The 24,536-nt window shown below is 39.2% G+C and overlaps 1 protein-coding gene across 1 annotated transcript; it reads left to right on the top strand.

Moving 5' to 3' along the window:
• The first annotated feature begins 1,571 nt into the window (after nt 1-1,571).
• Nucleotides 1,572-21,722, top strand: LOC131913756 (keratin-associated protein 5-1-like). The gene is made up of 3 exons (XM_059266543.1): nt 1,572-1,685; nt 10,487-10,733; nt 21,220-21,722. The coding sequence occupies exons 1-3, from the start codon at nt 1,572-1,574 to the stop codon at nt 21,720-21,722; spliced, it is 864 nt and encodes a 287-aa protein (XP_059122526.1).
• Nucleotides 21,723-24,536: the final 2,814 nt, after the last annotated feature.

Here is a 24,536-nt window from a genome sequence, read left to right as displayed (position 1 = left end):
GAAGTGACTGGCTCCCATTCAAGTACTCTGCAGGTATGCCAGGGTTAAGGATCCAGGAATCCACTTCCTCCCTTCATGCCTAAGCCATGGTGTAAGAGAGATGCAGCATGCCTGGCCTCATGGAGGAAGGTTGGTGAGGAACATCTGGTCATCACCTGTCACATGACCATGCGGGTGTCAGGAGGCTGGGCCTCCCCTGTCCAGACACTGTCTGACAGGCTGAGGCAGAGGCCAGGATCAGAATAAAAGAGCCAAGTCACAGGGCACCTCCATCCACTCATCTCCTGAGACACACAGAGATCGTGAGCTGCCTATCACCTTGGTAAGTGTGCATGGGAAGGAAGAGCAGGGACTTTGTGAGAGGTTTCCAGTCTAAAGTTGGAGAGGGGACTGGGAAGGGTCTCTTAACCTAGGGGACATATAATTAGATAATTGAATGTGGTGAAGAGTGAGGGGTGAGGCAATGGCAATTTCAAAACACAGAAGTTATATTTCTAGAGACACTGGAATGCTTGGGGAATTCTGGAAAGAACAATGTACCTCCAGTGTATAGGAACCCTCAGGACAGGACACTAAGCACAGAGAACTGTGTTCATTTGGGCAGGTTTCACGGGGAGATGGCCTGTGAAGAAAATGCTTGCCTTCATTTCCTAAGAAGACTTCTACTCTGGAAAGGGCAGCAGGCTGTCACTTTGACTTGGGAAAGTAGAGAGCCCTGGTTCTGAGATCTGTTCACACACCTCTTTGAAGAACAGGACACCACCAGGCTGACACTGACCTTGTCACCCTTAGCCTGAGCAAGTGATGAGTTGGATCCCTCTGAACTCTGAACTCACAACAGCCCCTAGTGTTCCAAGGCAGCCTTGAGAGGGTTTACATATTTTTCTGTCAGGGGCTCAGCTTACTCCCTCAGTGACATAGAAGGTGCTTTGGAATACTGACCTTAACTTAAAGACAGCTTCAAGCCATGAGTACTCTGTCCTTTTACAATCACTTTACTCTTAAACAATCAATGTACTGGCATATGCATGAGGACTAGAACCAGAAGAAATTTTACAGTGTCAATAGATATTCATTCAGTGCTGCTGGATACCAAGTGACAATTAGTGTCTCACTTGCATGGGTTTGTGAGGTTCTGAATTCATGAAGAACACACTGTGACAGCATGAGTAGGTTACAAAGGAGAGGACTCTGAATGGTGTTTTGACATGAGTGATTCTGACATGTGTGTGATTGTCTTACAGCTTCTGAACACCCACAGGCCAAGATGTCCTGCCAGCAGAGCCAGCAGCAGTGCCAGCCCCCTCCCAAGTGTGCCCCCAAGTGCCCTCCCAAGTGCCAGACACCAAAGTGTCCTCCCAAGTGTCCCCCCAAGTGTCCTCCTAAGTGCCCCCCTGTGTCTTCCTGCTGTAGCCTGGGTTCTGGGGGCTGCTGTGGTTCCAGCTCTGGGGGAGGCTGTGGCTCCAGTTCTGGGGGCTGCTGCAGCTCTGGGGGTGGTGGCTGCTGCCTGAGCCACCACAGGCCCCGCAGATCTCTCCGACACAGACACCAGAGCTCTGGATGCTGCGGCAATGGCGGCAGCAGTGGCTGCTGTGGCAGCAGTGGCGGCAGCAGTGGATGCTGTGGCAGCAGTGGTGGCAGCAGCTGTGGCAGTAGCCAACAGTCTGGTGGCTGTTGCTGACCTGGTGAGGAAGACTTCAGACAAGTGTTGCAGGAGGAAGCCATGCTCAGCAGAATGCCCATGCAGCTGCTCACTGTTTTCCTGAATCTCTCCTTGCCCTGCCCTAAGAGATTCTGAAATCTCATGTGAAAGGTTCTGCATTCCACTCACCAGATGACAATGTCCTTTTACCTCTTTGTTATAAATAAAGAAGTCTTTCCAACCAGTCCTGACCAGACTCTTGCTCATCTTCTCAGCACCATCCTGATCTCCCCCCTTAGTCATCTTTTCCTGCAAACAGAGAGTGACATTCAGAGCTCTTGTCTGCTTCCAGACACATGTGTGTTTTCTATGACTTTGTATCAACTGTTCTACCATTTATGTAAGAACTAAGGTGATCTTTTTAATAATAACCTGATGGAAGAAGTTAGAAATGGCAATCACTCCTCACAATAATAAAACCTGAGGACAAACCCAGTGTCAAGGGGGTTGAAGGTGAATGTTCACTATTAGACATTCATTAGAAGGATGAAGATTCTATATTCTGATTAAACAAGGACAATCAGCACATCAGTCAGTCTCTTCTCTTCAACTTCATTTTTTGTCACTCTTTCTCAGACAGAACTTGACCTAAAACTGCAGGAACTTACTTTGTTTCTATGACTTTATTTTGCTGCTGTAACTGAATTGGAACAATATGGAATCTTCTGTACAGCTGACCAATGACAATGGTCTCATTCCTTCCCCTCTGCTGGTGGCTGCTGAATTTTTGACACTGATGCGATCAGTATTCAAGAGTGGATGTGTGGCCATCTTTGTATGTGCCTCTCCATACTTCTGGAATTTGTTTTTCAAATCAAATCTCTGCAGTGGAACTAAGACAATGGTTTCATTGAACTGTGGTCTCCTCAGGTCTCTATCGCTGTCCTCTGTCATTGTAGGAAACAGACTTTGTCATCATTGTTCCACTGTCACTTAACACTCGAGTGACTCCCCAAATGCACTCATTCACCCTGTCCACCTCATGCTTTAAGTTTATATACACATGTAAATATTTTGAAAATGTCCGTTAATATTTAAATCCCAGTGATATATATATAATACATATATATAATATAATATAAACACAATAAAATTCTTTAAATGTAAAGTTCAGTTATTCTTGCAAAAATATTTAGGGATATATGCCACAAAGAGTAGTATACATATTGAATATTGTTTTGATATTGTCACTTGCTCTTTGAACAACGCATAAAACAGAATAACCCTCCTATAACAAATGAAAAAGCAGTTGAACATAATTTCAATAAAATTAATTACATGTAATAGAAAGCACCCTTGAACTGATAGAAGATTTTAGTTTAGAAGAGTATAACGCACATTAAACATTTGTGCATGTACACAGGTATTTTGATCTAAACTCCATAAATGATAGAAAATGGGCAATACATTTCCTTCTGTGTCTAATGATTTTAACATGATGTTACGGCTGGGTTCATATATTCAACTGCAAATGACATTACTTTTCCTTAGGACTCAATACAATTCCAATGATCATGCACACCACATTTTCCATGTCCACATGTGATGGTCATCCAGGTTGGTTCTATAATGGAGGCTGTTATCAGCAATGCAGTGATACATACCATTCTGTAGGTGTCTCTGTTGGATGCTGACTTTGAGACTTTGGACGTAGACCTGAAAATGGTGTAACTGGATCCTAATATAATTCTCCTTTTAGCTTTGAGTTTCCTTTTTCCAAAATCCTCAGCAACATTAGTTACCATTGTTTCTCCTGACACTGGCCTTGATGACTTACTTCGATGTGCTAGAATTTCAATAAATTTAATTTCCATTTACCTAATGGCTACAACATAAATATTTTCCTTATATTGCTAGTCATTTCTCGTTTGAGTACTGACTTTTTTTTCAGTTTTCCTTTTATTAATTGCATGATTTTTATGGTAAATTTTTATTTCTTTTTATCTTGTAGTGATTAATTCACTAACAAATGTATAGTTCTCCAAATTTTTCCCTCATCCTGTAAGTTGTCTCTTTACTGACTCTTACCTTTTTGAGTATGCACATTTCAAGGTCATGCAAATCTTCACAATTCTCTTTCCTGAGAATGAAGGTCATTTTAGAAAGTCCTTGCCACTTTGTATACCATGAATCTTTTCTCCATGTTTGTCTTGAGTAGTTGTCTGTCTTAGCTTCTGACTTTGACTCATTTTAGTTGATTTTGTACAGGATAAGAGGAATGGATCTAGTTGTTTTTTTTTTTTTTTTCTGTATGAGAATATCCAGCTATCTCAGTACGGTTTATAGATAAGGAACTCTCTTCTTCAATGTGTGTTAGTGACACTTTCATCAAAAATTGCATGGCTGTATCTGTGTAGGTTTATCTCTGGGTCCTGAAGTTTATTTTACTGGAGTACATAACTATTTTCTCGCATTATGCACCAGTTTGTTTTTTTGCTATTTAATATAATAATTTTGTTCTGATATATAATTTCAGTACATATTTTGATACTTTTGACATTGTCCTTTCTGTGTTTGATATTTTTTGTTGTTGTGTGGTCTTTTAAATACCATGTACATATTAAGATTGAATTTTCCATTTCAGGAAAAGTTCGTATTGTATCATATTTGATAAGTTTCTAATAGAATTTTGAGACTGTATTCTGAAATCTAGTTATTTTCACAATATTAAATCTACTAATACGTGAAAATAGGTGTTCCTGTTTTCCAATGCTTTTTCAAATTTCCTTCTTTAGTTTTATAAGGTTTTCATTGTGGAACTCTTTCTTCCTTGCTCGTGTTTATTCCAAGGTTTTCTTTTTTTTTATTCTGCTATAAGTGGATCCTATTCTTGTTTCTCTGTTAGGACTTTCAGTGTTGGCTCACAGAAATGTGACTGAACTTGGAAGATTGATTTTGTAGCCTGCCACTTTTCTGAACATTGTATATAAGACTTTTTTTTCCATAGAATTTTAGGGCAATTCACATTTAGGATACTACTGTCTGCACACAGAGATAATTTGTCTTCTTCCTTTTCTGCTTGCCCTCCTTTCGGTCTTTCTCTCACAGAGCTAGAAATTGATTTTAAGAAGGGAGAAAGTGGACACCCTTGCCTTGGTACCAATTATAAAGGAAATAATTTTATCCTCATCCCATTTAGATAACGTTTGATGTATCTTTTCTGTTCCTAGTTTCTTCAGGGATTTAATCATGAATGATGTTTGACTTTTCTGCATGCCATTTTGGCACCAATGGAGATGGTTATCACATTCCTGTCCCTACGTCTATTCACATACTCTATTGCATGACTAATTAGTTATTGCTCAACCATCCTTGTATCCATGAAATCATACCAACCACCATGGTAGATTATTTCTTTAATGTACTCCATTTTCAATGTTTTAATAAAATATTTATTAATCCACTAATTTTCTTACATGATTTACTGTAGTTTGATGATAGTCACCTCTTACTCATCGTACTATGATCTACAGGATACCCTTTTATATGTTCTTCCAAATTCAAGTTCTCGTCTTGATTTTGTTTTATAACAAAGAAAGTCTGTGCTGCCTATAATCTCCTGAGTGTGGAGATCTTCTCTAGAGCAAGGCCAGCCTAGGAGTGGCCACACACTTACAGAAAACTGAGTCTTTTATACCAGAAGTCATTGACTGTCTACATCTACTCAGCTTGCAGGCAATCACAGTTGCCGTGATTTATGAGTGAACCAGTCTCAACATATGTTTTTCCTTTTTTCCTATTTTTTATTTTGTTTTATTCTCATTTGTTTGTTTGTTTTTTTGCCTATTTCCTTTCTAAAGAGAGAGAGAAAGAAGTCATAGAATTGGAAGGGTGAGGAGGTAGGGAGTATCTGGGAATATATGAAGGAGGAGGGAACCTGATCAAAATATATTCTATGAAAAAATTATTCTCAATTAAAATGAAAGTGGAGAAAAATATTACCTTTGTTGTATACATATTTGATTTAAGAAATTTAAAAAATTTCCTCCCTGATTAATTCCATGACACATCAGTCATTCAGAGTTTATTGATTAGTCTCAATTCTATTTATATGGCTTCTTATTTTTTCATTACTATTGATTTCTGGTCTGATAAGGAAATATTATTTTAATGATTTCATATTTGTTAAGATTTCTTTTTTTTTTTGTTTTTTTGAGACAGGGTTTCTCTGTGTAGCTTTGCGCCTTTTCCTGGATCTCGCTCTGTAGTCCAGGCTGGCCTCGAACTCACAAAGATCCACCTGCCTCTGCCTCCCGAGTGCTGGGACTAAAGGCGTGCGCCACCACCGCCCGGCTTGTTAAGATTTCTATGGTCAAAATATGATCTATTCTTTAGAGGGTTCTCGTGGCTACAGAGAATAAAGTACACTTTGCATCTGGTGATTCTGCAGTTTTGTCCATGTGTATTGAATCAACTTAACACATGGTGAAGTTTAACTTTGATGTTTCAATGTTTATTTTTGAGTTTTCATGACCTATCCATTGATAAAAGTAGAATATTGAAGGAACCACTCACGTTTGATACTCTTGGATTACACATAAAAGCACACACACACACACACACACACACACACACACATATACATACACACATAGCGAGAGAGAGAGAGACAGAGATGCAATAAGCATTATTATTTGTGTAATATTTTTTATCGGTTTTTGAGGAATTCTTCAAAAATTACTTCAAAATAATGAATGTTTTACTACGTGCCTTTTATGTATTAAAATTATACCACTAGCAATAATCAAATAGTACTATTTAAATATGTTAATAAAAGTTAAGTGACTTGTGGACATTATACTTTGAGAGAATTGATGCATTATGTGTAGTTGTTAAACAGGTGGACAAGAATGAACATCTCAAAAAAAAACATTGAAGTATCATGATTCAGCATCTGATGTGCAGAGAAAAGAACATTTTTTTATTTGAATTACTTCTGATTAGAATTTTCAGTGTTTTCTTCCATTCTCTTATACGGCCTTATAAAAAAAAATCTGACAAATGAAATCCTCAGAATGTCAACAGTCAAAATATTCATATTGTCTTGCAGCCTCAGTCTCCAGGGCTCACACTTTAGGCTGACCCTATTCTTCTACTAGATAGCATGCTACTCATGCACACCTCCCTGTGTACAAGAGGTCAGCTGACGACCTGGGTGTTGCCCTGCAGAGGGGTAGAAGTATGGAGGAGCTGACATCACAGCCACATCATCCTAGAAGTCCTAAGCTGAGCCATTCATAACCACCACTGTGGAAATCAGGGATCAGCTTCTGATCTCACCCTGTTGCTAAACCTTTTGGAACAACTGAGGAGGAGACTAAAATCAAAGCATGTGAGACAGTGAAAGATTTCTCGAGGTCACGTGGACACACTTACCTCAGTGTGCCTCAGAGTTCAGGTTCCATTAGGGTGAGCCAAGTCCTTAGGAGTATCTATTTCTAAGCTTGCACATCAAGGAAGATTCCAGTGAAAGGCTTAGGCATCACCAAATAGCTACAGGATGATTGTGCTCAACTACTGAAGAAAAATACAAATCCTAAGAAAGGTTCTTAAGGAATTCCTTATGACTACATTAAACATCATGGATTAAAAGAAAAATAATGTGGACATCAGCTGCATTATCATAGCAGCTAAAGTTTGTAACATATAATTTAGAGAAAATCATAACCAATGGAAAGAAAATAGCATCACTCACCTAAGAAAAAATTTGAGAGCAGATGGGAAATGCTTCAGACAATGTAGCATAAAAGGCTGTGTGTCATAAGAGTTTCTACTTCTGTTAAGTGGTACATAGCTCTGATTAAGTCTTTGCAAATAGATTTGGAGTAGTTATCATTGGGAGTGTTATGGTCTTCTATGAGTCTTATGCTGCAACATACTAAATGGATGATCAATGGAAATGTTAAATATTAGATGTATTTTGAAGAAGACTTGGAGACAGATGATATATGAAAATAAATGAAAATAAAGAAGACAGATAGGTACACATCTCTCTATATTGGACTCTTTATAAGTTTATAAGTACCCATGTTTTTCTACCATGTTTTCTTTGTGTTCACCATGCTCCTGTGTCCCAATGTCATATTATTCCCGAGATTTAGAAATTCCAGAGTCCATCATCATTTAAAGAGAAGAGATTTTTGTCAATTTAGTTTGTATATTTTTTAGCCTCTTCTCATTGACTTTTTTTCTGATTTAGTGTAATCTTAAATCACAACTCTTTACAACCATATCCTTCTATGATCAATCACAGCTATTTCTACCAAATCTTGAAAAGAAAAAAGTTCTATATAATATGTTTATATGTAGCCTATGGAAATGTAGAATATAAATGAAAATTAGGCACACAGAGAGAACAGAGATCCTGTGAACACAGATACACATTCATCTGAATTACTAAGGAGATTCTTTTTTAAATAAACTGTCTTCTTCAGTCAGGGATATAGACCATTAGCCCTTTGTCTCATAAATAGGAGTAGACTGACTCTATTATTTATTTCTTACAGGTGAACAATATCATTCCCTCAAAGTCATGTGAAACTTTTTCCTGATTTTCTTCTTACTGATGTGCCATCTGACCTCAGTAGTAATAGCACTCAGTTTTTATGAAAGAGATGTGCTGGCTCTACAGATTATCCAGAAATATTGAAATAGTAAAGGAAAGTTAGTATATTCCTAAATGAGTATTACATGTAAATTCATGAAATTCAAGATATAAAAGTATGTATTGAGACAAATGTGAAGAAATGATAAAATAAGGATGTCCACTCTCTGGACACAATCACCTCTGTATTATTATTAATACATATAAATTTGGCCAATATTGGGCTTTCTTGGGACATTTTCATTTCATTAATATTATTTATTGAACCTCTTTATTTTGTTTCAAATTGCTATTTATAAAATGATATTTTATTTTAAATTGTGTGTCTGTATGTCTGTGTATGTCTTTTTTCTAGTGTATCTCTGTGTGTGTGTGTCTCTGCGTGCATGTGTACATGACTGCATGTACCTTTGGAGGTAAGAAGAGGGTGTTAGATGCCCAGAAGCTGGAGTTACAGGTGGCTGTGAGCTGCCCCACTTAGTTCCTAGGAAACAAACTCAGATGCTACACAAGAGCAGTATGCATTCTTCAAGGAAGAGCCTTCTCTCACTTGTTCAAAGAGCAGTATCTTCATCTTGTATTTAGAAGTTTGCGTGTGTCTTTTGTGAACAGTCTACATAATCATTTGATGTTTCATTTATTTTCATGACAGTCTTGCATTATCCTTAATATTGTACTGCCTTAGTTAAAATGAGAAATTACACAGCCTAAACATACTTTCAGAACCACACCTCAACAAATCTTGGTGCTGTCTGGGATCCAGTCTGCAGAGTTTTACCGGTATAGATGTTTAAACTGTCCTTACACGGGCACAGTCGGGAAAGTGCAGAGAGGGAAGAAACTATGGAAGAAACTTCAAATTTTACTACCTTGATACGGTCTATATGCTTCACATATTACATTAATAAAGTACAGAAAAGAAAAAATGGAGAAGTGACTGGTACCCAGGCAGGTACTCTGCAGGTATGCCAGGGTTAAGGATCCAGGAATCCACTTCCTCCCTTCATGCATAAGCTATGGTGTAAGAGAGATGCAGCATGCCTGGCCTCATGGAGGAAGGTTGGTGAGGAACACCTGGTCATCACCTGTCACATGACCATGCGGGTGTCAGAAGGCAGGGCCTCTCCTGTCCAGACACTGTCTGACAGGCTGAGGCAGAAGCCAGGATCAGAATAAAAGAGCCAAGTCACAGGGCACCTCCATCCACTCATCTCCTGAGACACAGACAGATCGTGAGCTGCCTATCATCTTGGTAAGTATGCATGGGAGGGAAGAGCAGGGACTTTGTGAGAGGTTTCCAGTCTAAAGTTGGAGAGGGGACTGGGAAGGGTCTCTTAACCTAGGGGACATATAATTAGATAATTGAATGTGGTGAAGAGTGAGGGGTGAGGCAATGGCAATTTCAAAACACAGAAGATATATTTCTAGAGACACTGGAATGCTTGAAGAATTCTGGAGAGAACAATGTACCTCCAGTGTATAGGAACCCTCAGGACAGGACACTAAGCACAGAGAACTATGTTCATTTGGGCAGGTTTCACGGGGAGATGGCCTGTGAAGAAAATGCTTGCCTTCATTTCCTAAGAAGACTTCTACTCTGGAAAGGGCAAGAGGCTGTCACTTTGACTTGGGAAAGTAGAGAGCCCTGGTTCTGAGATCTGTTCACACACCTCTTTGAAGAACAGGACACCACCAGGCTGACACTGACCTTGTTATCCTTAGCCTGAGCAGGTGATGAGTTGGATACCTCTGAACTCTGAACTCACAACAGCCCCTAGTGTTCCAAGGCAGCCTTGAGAGGGTTTACATATTTTTCTGTCAGGGGCTCAGCTTACTCCCTCAGTGACATAGAAGGTGCTTTGGAATACTGACCTTAAACTAAAGACAGCTTCAAGCCATGAATACTCTGTCCTTTTATAATCACTTTTCTCTTAAACAATCAATGTACTGGCATATGTATGAGGACTAGAACCAGAAGAAATTTTACAGTGTCACTAGATATTCGTTCAGTGCTGCTTGCTGGATACCAGGTGACAATTATTGTCTCACTTGCATGGGTTTGTGAGGTTCTGAATTCATGAAGAACACACTGTGACAGCATGAGTAGGTTACAAAGGAGAGGACTCTGAATGGTGTTTTGACATGAGTGATTCTGACACATGTGTGTGGTTGTCTTACAGCTTCTGAACACCCAGGCCAAGATGTCCTGCCAGCAGAGCCAGCAGCAGTGCCAGCCCCCTCCCAAGTGTGCCCCCAAGTGCCCTCCCAAGTGCCAGACACCAAAGTGTCCCCCCAAGTGTCCCCCCAAGTGTCCTCCCAAGTGCCCCCCTGTGTCTTCCTGCTGTAGCCTGGGTTCTGGGGGCTGCTGCGGCTCCAGCTCTGGGGGAGGCTGTGGCTCCAGTTCTGGGGGCTGCTGCAGCTCTGGGGGTGGTGGCTGCTGCCTGAGCCACCACAGGCCCCGCAGATCTCTCCGACACAGACACCAGAGCTCTGGATGCTGTGGCAGCAGTGGCAGCAGTGGCTGCTGTGGCAGCAGTGGTGGCAGCAGTGGATGCTGTGGCAGCAGTGGCAGCAGCAGTGGATGCTGTGGCAGCAGTGGTGGCAGCAGCTGTGGCAGTAGCCAACAGTCTGGTGGCTGTTGCTGACCTGGTGAGGAAGACTTCAGACAAGCTTTGCAGGAGGAAACCATGCTCAGCCGAATGCCCATGCAGCTGCTCACTGTCTTCCTGAATCCCTCCTTGCCCTGCCCTCGGAGATACTGAAATCTCATGTGAAAGGTTTTGCATTCCACTCACCAGATGACAATGTCCCTTTACCTCTTCGTTACAAATAAAGAAGTCTTGCCAACCAGTCCTGACCAGACTCTTGCTCATCTTCTCAGCACCATCCTTATCCCCTCCTTTTGTCATCTTTTCCTGCAAACAGAGAATGGCACTGAGAGCTCTTGTCCCCTCCTAGACATGGATGTGTTTCCTATGACTTTGTACCAACTGTTCTACCGTATATGTAAGAACTAAGGTGATCTTTTTAATAGTAACCTGATGTAAGAATTAAGAAATGACAGTCACTCCTCACAATAATAAAGCCTGAGGACAAATCCAGGGTCAAGTGGGTTGAAGGTGAATGTTCACTCTTGGACACTCATTAGAAGGGTGAAGATTCAATATATTAAACAAGGACAATCAGCACATCAGTCAGTCTCTTTTCTTCAACTTCATTTTTTTTTGTTACTCTTTCTCAGACAAAACTTGACCTAGAACTGTAGGAACTTAGTTTCTAATAATGTGGGAAATTCTGTACAGCTGACCAATGACAATGGTCTCATTTCTTCCCTTCTGCTGGTGGCTGCTGAAATCTTGACACTGATGAGACCAGTATCTAAGAGTAGATGTGTGGCCATCTTTGCATGTGCCTCTCCATACTCTGTGATTTGTTTTTCAAATCAAGTCTCTGCAGTGGAACTAAGACAGTGGTTTCATTGAACTGTGGTCTCCTCAGGTCTCTAACCCTGTCCTCTGTCATTGTAGGAAACAGACTTTGTCATCATTGTCCCACTGTCACTTAACACTCGAGTGCCCCCTCAAATGCACTCATTCACCCTGTCCACCTCCTGCTCTAAGTTTATATACACATATAAATTTTTTGAAAATGTCCATTAATATTTAAATCCCAGTGATAGATGTAATTTAAAAACAATAAAATTCTTTAATTTAAATGTAAAGTTCAGTTATTCTTGCAAAAATACTTAGGGATGTATGCTACAAATATTAGTGTACATATTGAATATTGTTTTGATATTGTCACTTGCTATTTGAACAACATATAAAACAGAATAACCCTCCTATAACACATATAAATGAAAAAGCAGTTGAACATAATTTCAATAAAATTAATTACATGTAATAGAAAGCACCATTGAACTGATAGAAGATTTTAGTTCAGAAGAGTATAATCCACATTAAACATTTATGCATGTGCATAGGTGTCTAAACTCCATAAATGATAGAAAATGGGCAATACTTTTCCTTCTGTGTCTAATGATTTTAACATGATGTTACAGCTGGGTTCATATATTCAACTGCAAATGACTTAACTTTTCCTTAGGACTCAATACAATTCCATTGATCATGCACACTACATTTTCCATGTCCAAATGTGATGGTTATCTAGGTTGGTTCTACATGGGGCTGTTATCAGCAATGCAGTGACACATACCAGTCTGTAGGGGTCTCTGTTGGATGCTGACTTTGAGACTTTGGATGTAGACCTGAAAATGGTGTAACTGGATCCTAATATAATTCTCCTTTTAGCTTTGAGTTTCCTTTTTCCAAAATCCTCAACAACTAGTTATCATTGTTTCTCCTGACACTGGCCTTGATGACTTACTTCGATGTGCTAGAATTTCAATAAGTTTAATTTCCATTTACTTGATGGCTACAACATAAATATTTTCCTTATATTGCTAGTCATTTCTCTTTTGAGTACTGACTTATTTTTCAGTTTTCCTTTTATTAATTGCATGATTTTTTATGATGATTTTTATTTCTTTTTATCTTGTAGTGATTAATTCACTAACAAATGTACAGTTCTGCAAAATTTTTCCTCATCCTGTAAGCTGTCTCTTTACTGACTCTTACCTTTTTGAGTATGCATTCTTCAAGGTCATAAATCTCCACAATTCTTTTTCCCAAAAATGAAGATAATTTTGAAAAGTCCTTGCAGCTTCCTATACCCTGAAGTCTTTTCTTGTTGATGGTCTGGAGTAGTTGTTAGACTTAGATTTGGGACTCTCACTCATTTGAGCTGATTTTGGGGAGGGTAAGTGAATGGATCTAGTTGTTTCTTGTCTATGAGGATATCCAGTGCTCTCAGCACCATTTACTGAAGGGGCGCACTCTTATTCAATGTGTGTTAGTGACACTTCATCAAAGACCTCATGGCTGTATTTATGTAGGTTTATCTGTGGGTCCTGAAGTCTAATTTTCTGGTGTACACATCTATTTTTGGCTGTATGCAGCAGTCTTTGCAATTTAATATAATAATTTTGTTCTGAAACACAATTTTAGTAGATATTTTGACGCTTTTGACAATGTCCTTTACATATTTTATTATTTTGCTGGTGTGTGTTCTTTTAAATACCATGTACATTTTTCTATTTCAGTAAAAATTCATATTTTATTGTATTTGATAAGGATTGAATTGAATTTGGAGATTGCTTTCTGTAATACAGTTGTTTTTACAACATTAAATCATTCTGTATGTGAGAATGGGTGGTCTACCCATCTTTTGTTTTTTCAAATTTCTTTCTTCAGTTTTATACAGTTTTCATTGTGGAACTCTTATACTTCCTTGCTCCTGTTTATTACAAGGCTTTCTTTTAATTTAAATGCTACCATGAATGGAACTTTTTTCTTTTGTACTTTGCTTCACTTACAAAAATGCTACTGAACTTGAAATATTGATTTTGTAGCCTGCCATTTAGCTGAACATTGTATCTAAGTGTTTTTTTGTTTGTTTGTTTGTTTTTTGTTTTTTTTTTTCTTGTCTGGTAGAATTTTAGGGCATTTCACATTTAGGAATTTTTATTTGCAAACACAGATAATTTGTCTTCTTCCTTTTCTAATTGCATTCCTATTTTGTCTTTCTTTGACAGTGCTCTAGCTAAGATTTTAAGAATGCAGAAAGTGGACACCCTTGTCTTGGTACCAATTATAAAGGAAGTAATTTAATTTTCACTCCATTTAGGTCATGTTTGATGTATCTTTTCTAGTCCTAGTTTCTTTAGGCTTTTAATCATAAATGATGTCTGATTTTTCTGTATGTCATTTTGGCACCAATGGAGATGGTTATCACATTCCTGTCCCTAAGTCTATTAATATCCTTTATTGCATTTACTGATCAGTAATTACTCAACCATTCTAATATCTATGAAATCATACCAACAACCATGGTAATCTATTTCTTTAATGTGCTTCATTTTCAATGTTTTAATAAAATATTTATTAACTCATTACTTTTCTAACATAATGTCCTGTATATTGATCATATTCAAACCTTTTCCTCCTAATAAGACCTGTAAGATAAACTTCCTTGTCTTCTTCTGGGTTCAAGTCCTCTTCTTGGTTTTGTCTTATAACCAATCAAATCCCATCTATGCTGCCCCAAAACACCTGAATGTGGAGACCTCCCCTGGAACAAGGCCAGCCTAGGAGTGACCACATACTTATAGAAAACTGAGTCTCTTATACCAGAAGCCATCAATTGTTCATATGTATTCAGTTTGTAGGCAACCACAGCTGCTGTGATTTTTATGAATGAACTAATCCTCTTTTGCTTTGGTCCTGCCTCACCTCTGACACTTAGAATGATTTCACAACCTCCTCTGCATGTGTCTTGGGAGGGGTGTGACATAGATATCTCATTGTTGATTTATCAATATGCTGACACTTGTTCTCTGAACTTTGATCAGTTGTGATGCACTGCATTAAACATTGTCCATGGCACAAAATAATTGTTGTTATGATAAAGTGTGAGGACTGACTGCTCTAGAGTGTAGTAGTCCCTGCAATCTGCAAACCCGAGGGACAGCAGAATATAGATCTTGTGAAGCAAGAAGGAAATATGAAAGTGTGTGGGTGTAGATTGGCCAGGAACTAGATGCCCTTACCTTGAGGTAGCTGACTTTTGAGAACTGATTAAATGAGGTGTCTGGTAAACAGAAATTTGCTTTATCTGATTCCCAAGGAATGCTGGATATAAGATTATGTTCACCCCATACGAATTATTCTACCTGTTCATTGTACTCCTGTTCAGAATATTGTCACCAGCACTCCCCTTTGGGGGGACACTTTGGATCTAACAGGCCAAGTCCCCATTCTTTTCCCAGGATCCATCTCCAAGCATCAACTGCCAGCAAAAGAAAGATTGGTTTTCTCCAATGGAGTATCACTGTATATACAAACCACACTTAAGGGCAGGCTGCATGCCAAGCACTAGATAACTATCAACGAAATCAATGGGATTTTTGGAAATTTTTTGTCTCACAATGCTGTAGTCAGGATTTTTTTTAAACCTCAGAGGTCTTTTGCTTATACATTATGGTTTCCAATTTTTTGTTTATGAGTTCTGTGTTTGTGCAAATGTTAGTGTCTCTATATGCACATGCAATTCTAGTATTTTTCCCCTTTTTTCTATTTGTTTATTTGGTTTATTCTGGTTTGTTTTTGTTTGCTTCCTTCATTTCTAAAGAGAGAGAGAAAGAAGTCATAGAATTGGAAGGGTGAAGAGGTGAGGAGTATCTGGGAGTATATAAAGGAAGAGGGAACCTTACCAAAATATATTCTGTAAAAATAATTATTCCTATTAAAACAAAAGCTAAGAAAAAACATTGCCTTTGTTGTATCCATATTTGTTTCTATTTGATTTTAGGAATTTAAACAATTTCCTTCCTGAATTATTCTATCACACACCAGTCACTCAAGAGTTTATTTTTTGTTCTCAAGAGATTTATATGATTTCGTTTCTTATTTGTCATTCCTAATGGTTTCTAGTCTGATAAGGAAAGAATTATTTTAATCCTTTCATATTTGTTATGACTTTTCTGGTCAAAATGTGATCTATTTTTAAGAGAGTTCTCATGGCTACAGAGGGTGAAATACACTTTGCATCTGGTAATTTTGAAGTTTCGTCCATGTGTGTTGAATCCACTTGACCTAGAGTGAAGTTTTTCTTTAGAAGTTCATTGTTTATTTTTAGTTTTTATGACCTATCTATTAATAAAAGTAGAATATAAAAGTGAACCACTCAAAGTTGACATATAGATTATACACAAAAGCATAACATGTATACATACACACAGACACACACAAACTCACACACTCACACACATGCCCATACACACATATGGGGAGAGAGATAGATAAGAGGTAAATGTTACTATTTGTGTAATATGTTTTATAATTTTTTGAAAAATTCTTCCTAAAAGAGTTTAAAATAATGAGAGAGAGTTTTGAATGGTTTTATTATATGTCATCTATATAGTAAAATTATACCACTAACGACAATCAAATAGTATTATTTAATAAGATATTAATTAAAATTAAGTGATTTACAGATTTTATAATTTGAGAGTATTTATGTATCGTGTGTAATTGTTAAACAGGTAGACAAGAATGAACATCCTAAAAAACAGCATTGAATTTTCTTGATTTGGCCTCCGGGGTGCAGAGAAAACATTTTTTTATTTGAATTACTTCTTCTTTTTTTTTTTTTTGTCTTTGGGTAACTGAATTTTTTTATATAATTTAATTTAATTCTACATATCAGCCATGGATTCCCTTGTTCTCTTCCCTCCTGCCCCCCCCCACCTACCCCCCAGCCCATCCCCCATTCCCATCTCCTCCAGGCCAAAAGACTCCCTGAGGATTGAGTTCAACCTGGTAGATTCAGTCCAGGCAGGTCCAGTCTCCTCCTCCCAGGCTGAGCCAAGTGTCCCTGTATAAGCCCCAGGTTCCAAACAGCCAGCTCATGCACTGAGGACAGGACCCGGTCCCACTGCCTGGGGGCCTCCCAAACAGATCAAGCTAATCAACTGACTCACTTATCCAGAGGGCTTGATCCAGTTGGGGGCTCCTCAGCTATTGGTTCATAGTTCATGTGTTTCCATTCGTTTGGCTATTTGTCCCTGTGCTTTATCCAACCTTGGTCTCAACAATTCTCGCTCATACAAACCCTTCTCTTTCTCGCCAATTGGACTCCTGGAGCTTCACCTGGGGCCTGGCCGTGGATCTCTGCATCCGGTTCCCTCTGTCATTGGATGGAGTTTCTAGCACGACATTTAGGGTGTTTGGCCGTCCCATCACCAGACTAGGTCAGTTTGGGCTGTCTCTCGACCATTGCCAGCAGTCTGTTGTGGGGGTATCTTTGTGGATTTCTGTGGGCCTCTCTAGCACTTTGCTTCTTCCTATTCTCATGTGGTCTTCATTTATCATGGTCTTTTATTCCTTGTTCTCCCTCTCTGTTCTTGATCCAGCTTGCATCTCCCGCTCCCCTAAGCTCTCTTTCTTTCGATCCTTGCCCTTCATTACTCCCAATCATGTCCATGTTGTTCATGTAGAGTTTTCAGTGTTCTTTTATATTCCAGGATAAGAAAAATATGGCCTTAGAAAAATATCTGACAACTGAAATCCTTAGAATGTCAACAGCTTTTGGTCAAAATATTCATATTGTCTTGCAGCCTAAGTCTCCAGAGCTCACAGTCAAGGCTGACTCTAGTCTTCTCCCAGCGAACATGGCACTCATACACAGCTATGCACAGGTGCTCAGCTTAGGTGTTGCCCTGCATACAGGCAGAAGTGTGGAGTAGCTGACAACACAGCCACATCATCCTAGAAGTCCTAAACTGAGCCATGCATAACTACCATTGTGGAAATCATGGATCCTGTCCTGACCTCTCCCAGTTGCTAAGCCTTTTAGAACAACTGAGGAGACTATTTACCTCACTCTGCCTCAGAGTTCAGGTTCCATTGGGGTGAGCCAAGTCCTTAGGAGTATCTATTTCTAAGCTTGCACATCAACGAAGATTCCAGTGAAAGGCTTAGGCATCAACAAATAGCTACAGAATGAGTGTTCAGCTACTGAAGGAAAACACAAACTCTAAGACAGGTTGTTAAGGAATTCCTCATGACTACATTAAACATCATAGATTAAAAGAAAAATAATGTGGACCTCAGCTGCATTATCATAGCAGCTAAAGTTCATAAACATATAGCTTAGAGAAAATCTTAACAAAAAAGAAGAAGAGAAAATATCATCATTGATCTGAGAACAAATTTGAGAGCATGTGGGAAATGCTTCAGGTAAAGTAGTACAAAAGGCTGTGCATCATAAGACTTTCTACTTCTGTTAAGTGTTATACATTTCTGAACAAGTCTTTGCTATTGACCTTGTGGTTGGTATCATTGAGAGCGTTAGGGTCTTCTATGGATCTGACACTGAAACATAGTAAATGAAAGACTAATGGACTTTAGGAGCCATATAGCGTTATACCTTCGGGTATGTGTAAATATTACATGTATTTTTAAAAAGACATGGAGACAAATGATAGATGAAAATATATGACAGAAGACAAGGACCTATGCATCTATGTATATGAAGACTCTCTGAACAATTATAAATAGCCCTGTTTGTCTATCATATTTTCTTGGTGCTCACCCTTCTCTTGTGTCCCAAGCTCATGTTATTCCCAGGGCTTGGAAATTCCAGAGTTCACCAACATTTAAGAAGAAGAGATTTTGCCAATTTAGTTTGTATATTTCATTGTCACTTCTCACTGACTATTTTTTAGATTTAAGGCAATCTTAAATCATGACTCTTTACAAAAATAACTTTCTATGATGAATCACAATTATTTCTACTAAATCTGAAAAAGAGAATAAGTTCTAAATAATATTTTCATATATAGACTATGAACATGTAGAATATAAATGAAAATCAGGCACATAGAGAGAACAGAGGTCTAATGACCACAGAAACACATCTTGTAAATTACTAAGGATTGATTCTATTAAAAAATCTGCCTTCTTCAGTCAGGGATTTGGCTCATTAGTCCTTTGTCTCACATGCAGGAGTAGACTGACTCTATTCCTTTATTTCTTATAGGTGAACAATATTATTCCCTCGAACTCAAAGGAGCCCTCTTCCTGATTTTCTCCTTACTAATATGCCATCTGACCACACTAGTAGTAACATGCAGTTTTCATGAAGGAGATGTGCTTGCTTGTACAGAATATACAGCAATATTGAAATAGTAAAGAAAAGGTAGTATATTCCTGAATAAGGATTACCTGAAAATTCATGAAATATATGATATAAAAATATATACTGAGACAAATATAAAGATACAGATAAAATAAAGATGTCCACTCTCTCTGGACACTATCACCTCTGTACATTTATTAATGTATATACATTTTTACAAATATTGGGCTTCCTTAGGACATTTTTATACATTTTATTTATTGAACCTCTTTATCTTTCAATTACTATTTTTAAAGGTAATAATTTTATCTTAAATTGTGGTGTCTGTGTGTCTATGTGTATCTATCTGTGTGGGTATGTGTACATGACTGCATGTACCTTTGGAGGTAAAAAGAGGGTGTTAGATGCTCTTAAGCTGGAGTTACAGGTGGTTGTGAGCTGCCCCACTTAGGTGCTAAAACTAAACTCAGATCCTCAATAAGAATAACATACATTACTCCCACTTGCTACGATTAAAGCATCCTCATCTGCATTTAGCAATTTGCACAGAAGTGTTACATGAACAGCCTATGTGATCATTTGATGTTTTATTTTCATAACAGTCTTACACTATTCTTAATATTGCACTATCTTAGTAAGTATGGGAACTGACACAGCCTAAACAGACATGCAGAACACACCTCAAATAGTCTTGGTGGTGTTCCAGATCTATCATGCAGAATTTTACTAGTGTAGATGTTTAAACTGGACTTACATAGGCACAGTTGGGAAAGTGCAAGGATTGAAGCAATTGTGGAAGAAACGTCGAGGTTTTGCTAGCTTGATATGGGCTACATGCTGCACATACCACATTAAGAAGGAACAGAAAAGAAAAAAGACAGGGAAGTGACTGGTACCCAGGCAGGTACTCTGCAGGTATGCCAGGGTTAAGGATCCAGGAATCCACTTCCTCCCTTCATGCCTAAGCCATGGTGTAAGATGGATGCAGCATGCCTGGCCATGGAGGAAGGTTGGTGAGGAACACCTGGTCATCACCTGTCACATGACCATGCGGGTGTCAGGAGGCAGGGCCTCTCCTGTCCAGACACTGTCTGACAAGCTGAGGCAGAGCCCAGGATCAAAATAAAAGGGCTGAAGCAAAGGGCACCTCCATCCACTCAGCTCCAGAGATACCCACAGATCCTGAGCTGCCTATCACCTTGGTAAGTGTGCATGGGAGGCAAGAGCAGAGACTTTTCCAGAGGGGTTGCTAGTCTAGATCTGGAGAGGGGACTGGGAAGGGTCTCTCTGCCTAGAGCACATATTGGTAGATCATTAAATGTGGTGAAGAGTGAGGAGTGAGGCAATGACAACATGGACACACAGAAGCCACAGTTCTGATTGACAATGGAATGCTTAGGATGTTCTGGGTCTGGAGAGTACATAATACTTTCAGTTTATAGGAACCCTCAAGAAAAGAGAGTGAGCAATGACAAGTATATGCATCTGGACAGGTTTCAGGGAGGAGTTGGTCTGTGAAAATAATGCTTCCCCTCATTTCCTAAGAAGAATTCCAGTCAGGAATGAACACCAGTCTCTTCCTTTGACTATGGAAAGAAAGAGATTCCTGGTTCTGGGATCTGTTCACACACTACTTAGATTAATAGGACTCTACAAGGCTGATATTACCTTGTCACCCTTAGCCAAGCAGGTGATGATTTGGATACCTCTGAACTCTGACCTCACAACAGGCCCTACTGTTCCAAGGCAGCCTTCAGAGGGTTTACATATTTTTCTGTCAGGGGCTCAGCTTACTCCCTCAGTGACATAGAAGTTGCTTTGGAATACTGACCTTAAATGAAAGACAGCTTCAAGTAATGGTTACTCTTTCCCATTACAACCACTTTTCTCAGAAATAATCCATGTACTGGCACATATAGAAGGACTAAGACCAACAGATGTTTTACAAGGTCACTAGATATTCATTCAGTGTGGCTGGATACCAGGTGACAATTAAATCTCACTAGCATGGATTTCTAAGTTTCTAAATTCATGATGAACATGGTATGACAGGATAAGTGATGTTTCCTTGATTATCGGTGAAATTTCGGGGTGGGCAGGATGGGTCAGGTGGCCACAGTGTCTGTTGTGTGACATGTGAGTGATTGTCTTGCAGCTTCTGAACACCCACAGGCCAAGATGTCCTGCCAGCAGAGCCAACAGCAGTGCCAGCCCCCTCCCAAGTGCGCCCCCAAGTGCCCTCCCAAGTGCCAGACACCAAAGTGTCCCCCCAAGTGTCCCCCCAAGTGTCCCCCCAAGTGTCCCCCCAAGTGTCCCCCCAAGTGTCCTCCCAAGTGCCCCCCTGTGTCTTCCTGCTGTAGCCTGGGTTCTGGGGGCTGCTGTGGCTCCAGCTCTGGGGGAGGCTGTGGCTCCAGCTCTGGGGGCTGTTGCAGCTCTGGGGGTGGTGGCTGCTGCCTGAGCCACCACAGGCCCCGCAGATCTCTCCGACACAGACACCAGAGCTCTGGATGCTGCGGCAGTGGTGGCAGCAGTGGATGCTGTGGCAGCAGTGGTAGCAGCAGTGGATGCTGTGGCAGCAGTGGCGGCAGCAGTGGATGCTGTGGCAGCAGTGGTGGCAGCAGCTGTGGCAGTAGCCAACAGTCTGGTGGCTGTTGCTGACCTGGTGAGGAAGACTTCAGACAAGTGTTGCAGGAGGAAGCCATGCTCAACAAATGCCCATGCAGCTATTCTCTCTCTTCCTGAATCCCTCCTTGCCCTGCCCTTGAAGATGCTGAAGTCTCCTGTGTAAGGTTCTGCATTCCACTCACCAGATGACAATGTCCCTTTACCTCTTTGTTACAAATAAAAAAGTCTTGCCAACCAGTCCTGACCAGACTCTTGCTCATCTTCTCAGTACCATCCTCACCCCTCCCTTAGTCATCTTTTCCTGCAAACAGAGAGTGGCACTCAGAGCTCTTTCCCCTCCTAGACACATGTATGTTTCCTATGACTTTGTACCAACTGTTCCACTGCATCTGTAAGAATTAAGGTGATCTTTTTAATAGTAACCAGACTTGATAACTTAGAAATGACAGTCACTCCTCACAATAATAAAACCTGGGGACAAACCCAGTGTCAAGGTGAATGTTCACTATTAGACATTCATTAGAAGGATGAAGATTCAATACTCAAATTTTACAAGGACAATCAGCACATCAGTCAGTCTCTTCTCTTCAACTTCATTTTTTGTTACTCTTTCTCAGACAAAATTTGACCTACAACTGCAGGAACTTACATAGTTTCCATCACATTATTTTGCAGCTGTAACTGAGCTGTTATAATGTGGGAACTTCCATACAGGTGACCAATGACAATGCTCTCATTCCTTCCCCTCTGCTGGTGGCTGCTGAAATCTTGACACTGATGAGATCAGTATTCAAGAGTGGATGTGTGGCCATCTTTGCATGTGCCTCTTCATACTTCTGTGATTTGCCTTTCAAATCAAGTCTCTGAAGTGGAACTAAGACAGTGGTTTCACTAAACTGTGGTCTCCTCAGGTTGCTAACCCTGTCCTCTGTCATTGTAGGAAACAGGCTTTGTCATCATTGTCCCACTGTTACTTCACACTGGAGTGACCCCCAGATGCTCTCATTCACCCTGTCCACCTCCTGCTTAAGTTTATATACACATATGTATATAAATATGTTTGAAAATGTCATAACATTTAAAGCCCAGTGCTATATATAACTTAAACACAATAAAATTCATTAATTTACATGTAAAATTTCATTATTTGGTAAAATTTTTAGGATTGTATGCCACAGTGTGCATACTGAACATTATTGAGACCTATTTGCATTCCAAATGAACAATAAATAAACAGCAGAGACTCACTAATATATATAAATGAAAATGTGGTAAACTTATTTTCAATAAATTAAATTTTATGTGATAGAAAACACCACTAAACTGGTTGAAAATTTTATGTTAGAAAAGCATAATGCATATTGCATATTTATGCATATGCTCATCTATTTTACTCTAAACTTCATATGTGATAGAAAATGTGCAATATTTGTGTTTCTGTGTCTAAATTTTTAACTTGACCTGATAGCTGAGTCCATTTATTCTCCTGCAAAGGACTTAACTAATTTTTTTAAATGAATACAATTCCATTGATCATGCACACCACATTTCTTTGTCCACATGTGATGGTCATCTAGGTTGGTTCTATATAGTGAGAGTTATCAACAATGCAGTGACACATGTCAGTCTGTAGGGGTCTCTGTGGGATTCTGACTTTGATGACTTTGGGCATGCACCTGGAATTGTTGAAACCAGATCCCAAGGTAATTCTAGTTTTAGTTTTGAGCTTCCTTTTCTCTAACATCCTCACCAGCATTATTTGCCACAGGTGTTTGTGATGGTGGCCACAATGTCTGCTGTGAGCTGAATCTCAGAATCAGTTTCATTTCCATCACTCTGATAGCTAATAAAAATATTTTCCATATATTGCTGGACATTTCTCTTTTGATCACTGGCTGTTTGTTTCATTTTTCTTATTAATTGTATGATTTTTCTGGTAATATTTTAATTCTTTATATCTTCTAGGTATTAATTCCCCAACAAATGTATAGTTTTCCACATTTTTCGCTCTTCCTATAAGCTGTCTGTTTACTGATTCGTAACTTTTTGAGTATGCACTTTTCTTTTTTTTTAATTAAGAAATTTTTTCATTCATTTTACACACCAATCAAAGATCCCCCTCTTATCTTCTCCCATCTTCCCAGCCTCTCCCCGGAACCCAAGGCTCACTCCCTACCCCCATAACAAGAAGGCAAGTCCTCCCATGGAGAGGCACAGGATATGCTCTTTTTAAGGTCATGTATATGTTCATAATTCACTTTCCCAAAAATGAAGATTATTTTCAAAAGTCCTTGCAGCTTTCTATAACCTGAAGTCTTTTCTCCTTGATGATCTGGAGTAATTGTTAGACTTAGATTTGGGACTCTCACTCATTTGAGCTGATTTTGGGGAGGGTAAGTGAATGGATCTAGTTGTTTCTTGTCTATGAGGATATTCAGCACTCTCAGCACTATTTACTGAAGGGGCGCACTCTTATTCAATGTGTATTAGTGACACTTTCATCAAAGACCTTATGGCTGTATCTGTGTAGGTTTATCTCTGGGTCCCGAAGTCTAATTTACTGGTATACACATCTATTTTCTGGCAGTACACAGTAGTCTTTGCAATTTAATATAAAAATTTTGTTCTGAAATATAATTTTAGTAGATATTTTGATGCTTCTGACATTTCTTTTCTGTATTTCATTATTATCTTGCTGGTGTGTGTTCTTTTAAATACCATGCACATTTTTCTATTTCAAAAAAAATTCATATTTTATTGTATTTGATAAGGGTTGAATGGAATTTGGCGATTGCTCTCTGTAATGCAGTTATTTTTAAAATATTAAATCTACCGATTTATGAGAAT

The sequence above is a fragment of the Peromyscus eremicus genome, chromosome 6, assembly GCF_949786415.1.
Source record: "Peromyscus eremicus chromosome 6, PerEre_H2_v1, whole genome shotgun sequence".
Lineage (NCBI taxonomy): Eukaryota > Metazoa > Chordata > Mammalia > Rodentia > Cricetidae > Peromyscus > Peromyscus eremicus.
This window is presented reverse-complemented; position numbering and strand designations above follow the sequence as displayed.